The sequence below is a fragment of the Cornus florida genome, unplaced genomic scaffold (genome assembly GCF_030987335.1).
Source record: "Cornus florida cultivar Cherokee Brave unplaced genomic scaffold, ASM3098733v1 CherokeeBrave_3.0.0_Hap2_Chr10, whole genome shotgun sequence".
Classification (NCBI taxonomy): Eukaryota; Viridiplantae; Streptophyta; class Magnoliopsida; order Cornales; family Cornaceae; genus Cornus; species Cornus florida.
This window is the reverse complement of record NW_026775580.1, coordinates 109536381-109544088: the sequence shown is the minus strand read 5'-3', so window position 1 is coordinate 109544088 and position 7708 is coordinate 109536381. Positions and strand designations below refer to the sequence as shown.

The 7708-nt window shown below is 34.0% G+C and overlaps 1 protein-coding gene across 5 annotated transcripts in view; it reads left to right on the top strand.

Annotated features, from left to right (window-relative positions):
* Positions 1-1708: 1708 nt before the first annotated feature.
* Positions 1709-7708, top strand: part of LOC132276993 (alpha-aminoadipic semialdehyde synthase) — a 29006-nt gene continuing 23006 nt past the window's right edge. For 3 of the 5 annotated variants that reach the window (XM_059778681.1, XM_059778682.1, XM_059778678.1), the window contains exons 1-8: positions 1709-1830; positions 1973-2040; positions 3202-3461; positions 3540-3626; positions 3705-3834; positions 4311-4484; positions 4804-4886; positions 5941-6057. In XM_059778681.1, coding sequence (XP_059634664.1) covers positions 3213-3461; positions 3540-3626; positions 3705-3834; positions 4311-4484; positions 4804-4886; positions 5941-6057 — 840 coding nt within the window. In that variant the 5' untranslated portion in view covers positions 1709-1830; positions 1973-2040; positions 3202-3212. The other 2 variants (XM_059778679.1, XM_059778680.1) reach the window with 2 other exon arrangements.

The window sequence follows — 7708 nt, the reverse complement described above, 5'->3', positions numbered from 1 at the left end:
CCACCTTCTATGAGTCCAAGACAGCAAAGTCCCAAAAAAAAAAAAAAAAGGCTTGGGCCAAAAATACATGAATTAGTTAATAATCCAGCACACAGACAAGCCCAAGACAAATGAGTCCAAGACAGCAAAGTCCAAACACTCCTTAACCGAGCCCAAGGCCGGCCTTGATCCACAACCAAAATTTGAATAACAGTAACCGAAATAACTGACGAACAGGACAGGACGCAAAGCATAATCAGAATAAATGCACAATCTCACCCAAATTTCCAGGGCAAAAGTGCTATCAGGTCAGCCATTACTAAATTGTTCCGGATGATTTGATACTTAGGTGAACTAATTTAATATAAAAGTTAATGTTTAGATTTTTTGTGATATATTAATATATTTTTATAGGATTTTTTTTTTTTAATTTGAAAATTTAGATTGAATTAGTCACCAAATGTAAATAGTGTAGGACCATTTAATAATTTATGATCCATGAAAAAGGAGTTCTGAAATTCCCAATTTTTGGCAATCTTCATAATATATAGGAAATAATACTTCTCTAAATTATGGTAATACCACTGATATCTAATAACTTTTTAAAGTAAAAAGTTAAAAATTCATATCCTGGTAAAATATAATGGAAGGTTTCAAGTTTCATAAATGAATGTAGAGTAATCAGCGGGTGCTTTGCAGTCTGACCTAAAATTTAAGCTATTAAGTGATGTTAACATCCAATTCACATATACTTAATCATTTTTCCATTCGATTATGACGTGGGACAAGTTTCCATTGTAACATTCTTTTCCATTTAAATTTGCAATGCCTTCGTTATGGTCGCCCTGCATACCCAGGACGAAGACCAGATTGCCTCCCTTGATAAGAATAATGATTGTATTTACATCTACTCCTTCTTCACGCTTTTGTTATGGTTGGGTTACCATGCCTATTCAGATAAAAGTACTCGGATACATTTGAGCCCTGCATTTGGTATGGCATTGGATTAATGATTAAATTTGATTGTGATACAAACTGTAAAAAGTCGAGTGATTCTTGATCCAACTAAAAACTTGAATTATTAGATAATATTAACACCTAATTTATATATTTTTATATCACTTGAATTTGATACGATACCTCTAACACTTGGATCATAGGCCCTTACCAATGAGACAACTTGGCAAAACGTTTGTAGTTGAGTAATTTTTCACTCTTGAAGTCACGTTAACACTTAACACCAGGTAGGAATGAAGAGAGAAAATATATAATCTGTATATATTAAAGTTTAAAAAATGAACATTAAACAAATAAATAATTGAACACTATTTGGTTATCATTGATGTTGATCTATAAGTCGAATTACGTATCCTCAATTGGTTTTGGATTTACATTTTAGGATAGAAATTGAAGTACTATCAATACATTGTTCTTGCGTACCAATATCATCTTAATAATTGAGTGATGTGATTTTCTGATGTACTACCACTAAACGAAACTTAGACACTGGATTACGCAAGCGTTCATAATTGGATGGATATGGACACGAAACGAAAAAAATTTGAAGTTCCATTACGATGATACTCGCGTGGGCCAATTTTACGTTCTTGTTCAGATACTGACAAAAAAGTGCGGCCCACAAATTTCCAACTTCTCCACATCGTGTCGTTATCACATGCTTCTCATGCCACGCCATACTGATGCTTTTCATTTCCCTTCATCTCCGAATGGACCGGATCAAATGTCTATGTATAGATATATAACTCCTTGCTTGTCAAGAAGCGATAGCTGTAAATCCACAGTCCCCATCTCTGTCAAACAAACGAACCGACATTCTGCAGATAGCAAGACGTATGTGTCAGACTGTGTGTATGTATATATATATATATTTCGAATATGTATGTATATGTTTGTACGTGTGTAATTGTGTTCTTTTCAGTTCTAAAACGTTGATCCCTTACCATTTTTAATATTAACACACATCATGTTACAGTTCTTAATCATTAAAAGTCTTACACAAGAAGAACCCAGAGATTGTCTTCTGTTTGGACATAATTAGAGGTGCGTAATTGTGTTGATCGCTCTTATTCTTTTTTGGGGTCGAAGATTTTTGTTTCTGTTTAATTTTCCAATCAATCTTATAATTATTGGATAGATATTGCTGTTTATTTATTTATTTTTATTATGGTAATCTGATGTGGAATTTCATGATTATCAGCAAAGATCAATTTACCAGTCCCACTACTACAGTGGAGAACCTAAAATAGTTTGTTTTTGTTTTTGATCTTGTTTTTTTTTTTTTTTTTTTTTTTTTAATTTGATCATTTCCTGAAATTTGTGTTTATACTAACTTATTGATCTGCCACAGTTTTTTTCAGTAATTCATGGCATTTTCTTCCTTTCTGGCAATCAAAAGAAGAAATTTATTTTTGTTGTCAGTCATGGTAAAAGGATTCGTGTATCTGATCCCAAGTATTTGGGAACTTTTGTTTTGTTTTGTTTAGAGTCATGAATCATGAATGCATGGAATGCCATCTCAATCCATAGCATTCTTGACAATATAAGATATCGTCCATAATCATCATCATCACTATTGCCTTAATCCCACATGATTGAAAATCTAAAATTTGGTGGAAATTATATTATATAGTTTCAATCTCTGTAAAGAAATGTATATCAATCAGTTTGTTAAGTTCACACATTTTAAGTTTGTTTGTCATTGTTTTGTGTTCGATATAGCTTACTGAAATAGCATATAGGAGGCCCCTTTGAAGATAATATCACAAAAATTGGCCTCAGTTTGGGAAGAGGATAAACTCCTGGATTACTTCAGGTGTCATTATAGGTTTATCCATATATATAAAATGAAAATTTAAACTTTTAAGCTTCTGACTCAGAAGATTGTATACAATACACAAACATGATATATGCATTATACCCATATCACAGAATGTCACATGCAGATTAAATTTTCAAGTTATGTTTTCTTTCTTTGTAACAATAGATAGTTTGAGAACTTTTTTTCATGTAACAACAATAGAACACTTCCTTCTCTTTCCTGCAATTATTCTGTTAAAATTCTCCTACATTTTCCCTACTCTTAATTGGGAAACTATGAATAAAAATGATCATAATTTTTTCAAACCTGTGGTTTGATCTGATTGGCATTCCTGAGATGGTATTCTTTTTCTCATTTTTGTGATTATAAATAATATGTGACAGCTAAAGATACCATGCTTGGCAATGGAGTTGTGGGAATTTTATCTGAATCTGTAAACAAGTGGGAACGAAGAGTGCCTCTAACCCCATCACACTGTGCTCGACTTCTACATGGTGGAAAGGGTCAAACTGGAGTAGGCCGCATCATTGTGCAGCCATCCTTAAAGCGCATCCATCATGATACACTCTATGAGGATGTTGGTTGTGAGATATCAAATGACTTGTCAGAATGTGGTCTCATCTTGGGTATCAAACAACCAAAGGTGCTGAGATTCTTGTGCTCAACTTCTTACATAGATAGGAGATCCAAGTTTTGAGCTAATAATTTGGTGTGGATGCAGCTGGAGATGATTCTTCCTGATAGAGCCTATGCCTTCTTCTCCCATACTCACAAGGCACAGAAAGAAAACATGCCTTTATTAGATAAGGTATGTTATCATTCAATTTTTCATTGACAGTAATCTTTGTTCGATTTTTGTACCACTGATGTTCCTTGTGATGTCTAGATCCTAGCTGAAAGAGCATCTTTGTTCGATTATGAGCTTATAGTTGGGGACCATGGAAAAAGGTTGCTTGCATTTGGTAAATTTGCTGGTAGAGCTGGAATGATTGACTTCTTTCGTGGATTAGGACAGCGTATGTACCATTGTTCTCAATGTGTAGAATACTTTGAAACTTAATGGCTGGTTTGGTGGTGGAGACATGGCGAACAGAACCTTTACACACTTCATTTTTATCTCCATCATGTTACCTGTTCCTCTGTTTTGCATAAATTGCTAATGTCTTGACTAGCCTTATTAGATTCTTGTCAATGAAATGTAGACTACTCGTCAGAAAGATTAGTGGTCTTCTTTTGATCAAAACTCCTTTTGGTTCCTGGAAAGATTGAAGATATGACTTTAAATGCTTAAGAAAGAAGCTGTAGGCACTTTCTTTTTCCTTTCCACTATAGCCTAAAGGAAGGGATTTTTGGAATTTTATTTTCAATTTTTCCATAATGTATCTGAGGGTTTCAAATAGTGCATTGCTCTGGATTTATAGTTATCCATTCTGACTTGGTAATATCATTGCTACCTATGCAAGCGTTTTATTTTTTTATTGTTCTATTTCAGGCTATCTTAGCCTTGGATATTCAACGCCTTTTCTGTCACTGGGTGCCTCGTACATGTATTCTTCCTTGGCCGCTGCCAAGGCTGCAGTGATTTCTGTGGGTGAAGAGATATCAAGTCTGGGGCTGCCATCAGAAATCTGTCCCCTGGTTTTTGTATTCACCGGTTCAGGAAATGGTATTTAACATTGCTTAAATTAAATTGATGCTTTAGTGGTTTTCCTTTTTACATCACAATTATTGACGTGTGAAAATTCTAATTCTTATGCTTGCTCTGCAGTGTTACCATCTCTGCACTCAATACATTATACCTGTTGAAAATTTTTCAGTACAAATAAAGAGTAGTTTTAAAAGCAACAGTTTCTGCTTTTCATGTTTTAAGATGATAGTATTCTTTTTGGTCCTCTTCTACTACTGAATCTTATAAACCAAAACCAATGATGATTTTTTGTTACATTAAATGATTTTATTTTTTGTTCATTTGTATGCTTCTTTAGCTTCTCTTGGTGCACAAGAGATATTCAAGCTCCTTCCTCACACTTTTGTGGATCCAAGCAAGCTTCCAGAACTATTTGGGACGGTAAGGTTGAATCAATTTTCTTTAAGAATCATTTTTAGTTACCTTAAATGTATTCGTGATTATATGGTTTATGTATCATTGCACTATTTACTACTCAATATGAATTTAAGAATCAACCACTATTACACTCCCATATTTCTACTTAAAACATGGAGAAAGATACATGCAACCTCTCATAGGCGGCTTGAAATAAGAGGGATGCACAATGCATTGTCCCTTCAAGGTTTACTTTGCCTCCACCGTGTAGCAGTTTTTTTAATCAAGATCCGGAAATGAAGGTGGAGCATCACCAAGTGAATTATATGACTTGGGATTTTGGTGTTATTCCATGGTTTACAAAGCTGAAATTATTTTTGTGTTCCTTTTTATGCATGAATGCATTACATGCACTCATAACTTTTGATAGAACACCAGTTTAATGGGTAATATCACATCACTTGTTGTAGGAGCATTTTGTTTATGCTTTGTTAAACTTATATCACCTAGAGCAGGCTTATAAAAAATTACATATTCATCCCAAAATAACTGAATAATTTAAGAATTTAACATTTTATTGATGCGTGAGTTTTCTGGAAACTCTTGCTACATTTTTTTCTTTCTTCGTCAAAAATCCTAATGGCCTCAACAAAATGCCCAAATGTACTAGCCAGAAATTGCTTCCATACATTAAGCATTGATGACTATCTTCCTGGAATTGGCAAAGCTTGTCTATATGCAGATAGATTTATCTGTGATGCAAGCTTACAGGAATTACAGAGAATCTAAGAATCTACATAGAGCAGTATTTCTTAAGTGAAAAGGAAATTATAACCCAGACAGGATTGAGGAGTCTCAGATGGGCTTCATGAAATTTGGGTAACACCACCATACCATGGATTACTTGTATGGCATGTGTTTTTGGCGTCTGGAATTCATTATTATTTCACTGATTGCTTCGATACTTAATTAGATGCATCTTCCTTGTTTAATTTAGAACTTTTCTTTCTTTCTCAGTTGGTAAAGGACGGTATCATTGTTTTATATGTTTTATTTTGTCAAATTTTTTATTGATTAGGCCAGGGATCTTTCTCAGTCTACACGAGCATCAAAGAGAGTTTTCCAAGTATATGGTTGTGTTGTGACTTGTCAAGACATGGTTGCACACAAAGATCCGACAAAAGTTTTCGATAAGGTATGTAAAATATAATAAGTTTCATTTGTCTTAGATATATCAAACTTAAGTTGGTCTCAAAACTTCCTTGTTTTTCAGTCCTTAGGTTTTTGCAAGACTAATTATTTTCACTCTGCCCCATTAAACTAAACTTATCTACCAGAATACTATATAACTAAATGTCCTCATTTGTCTTTATATTTTTACTCCCCACTTGAACCCATTAAAAATGGTATAGATTTGAAATTCCAAGTGAATAATAAGTCAACGCTGTGGGAGAAGAAGAAATCCTTTAGCCAAATTTGTGACTTCTTGATGGTAGAGTTTCTTCAATTGTAAGTGCATAACTATTCTATTATATTGCAAGTTACTAGAACGAAAATTCGGCAGAAAGAACTCATGTATATAGGATATCTAGAATATCTGAATTGCACTCTATGATGGTTACTTCTGTTATGCAGTGTTTTACACATCTAGCATCCCGCTTAGTACCTTACAGTGGCTTCGTGAAAAATTGACTTTTGACTTCCACAAAGACTTACAAATCTTGGGCAGGTCATTACAGATTAATTTCATCACGTAATACTGATAGTTGTGACAGTGAGAATATAATGTGTTCAAGAACCAGAATATTCTGGACATTGCAAGATAGTTTGAAATTGTTTTACATTCTCAGCACCTACTCTGTTCTCTATTCTTTCCATTTCCATGGGTAGACTCATAGCATAAAACATCTCAATTTAATGAAAAGCTGGACAAATTCAAAAGTTAGTGTTTCCCTTTAATGGATACCAAGTTCTTATGGCAAAATGAGCGGATTTTATAAGCATAGGTCCCTTTGTTCTCTGGATGCACCCACTTTTATTCTGTAATTATGTGGAGTATATATATGGCACTCCATTGTTAACCACCATCTACTCTAAAAGCTTAAGCTGTTAAAGAGAGTGTAACTTAAATATTTAAATCCTTCAACATCCATGAGGATGTTTGCACTTGCAGTTTCGCTAAATGGCAATTGCATCAAATTTGCAACCTCTATTATGCATCACAACAGAAATGGGTAATAAGCTAATGATTTGCATTTTGAAGCACAATTTGGAAACCCGGTATACTTCCATCCCAAAATATTATATTTGCATCCAATTTATCCTATATTTTCCCTCTTAGTTTCTAGTTTACAAGAAGAATAAAGGAAAGATCCGTAACACATCAGGATAAACTTAGTTCGATGTGTTTATGTGATTAGTCTCCAGTATTACAGATTTCCACTAGTAAAAGAGAATTTTCAATCATCCAATTGGTGAAAGATCACGCTTGCTTCTGGAAATTCCTCACCACATTCTATCTACGTGTTCTATATAGGCCTACCATATAGTTCCATACTTTAGAGTATGAGGACTACCACCTTCCCATTCCCGTCCTGCATACCAAAATGATCCTTGTTTTGAGTAGCACTGGGCAGTATCAGATTTGATTTGCCTGGTTTCTTGATCTCTGTTGTGTGTTTTATATATGAAAATTTTGGTGGTCTCTCGTATTTTTGTGAAGATGGATTTTCCTTGAAAGACTATTGAAATGTTTAATTGAATAATCTTCTTTTCTTCCATCACTGTACTTATCTTACTGACCCAACGCCTTTTGAATCTTCTGTTGTAACCGAATGTATTGTTCA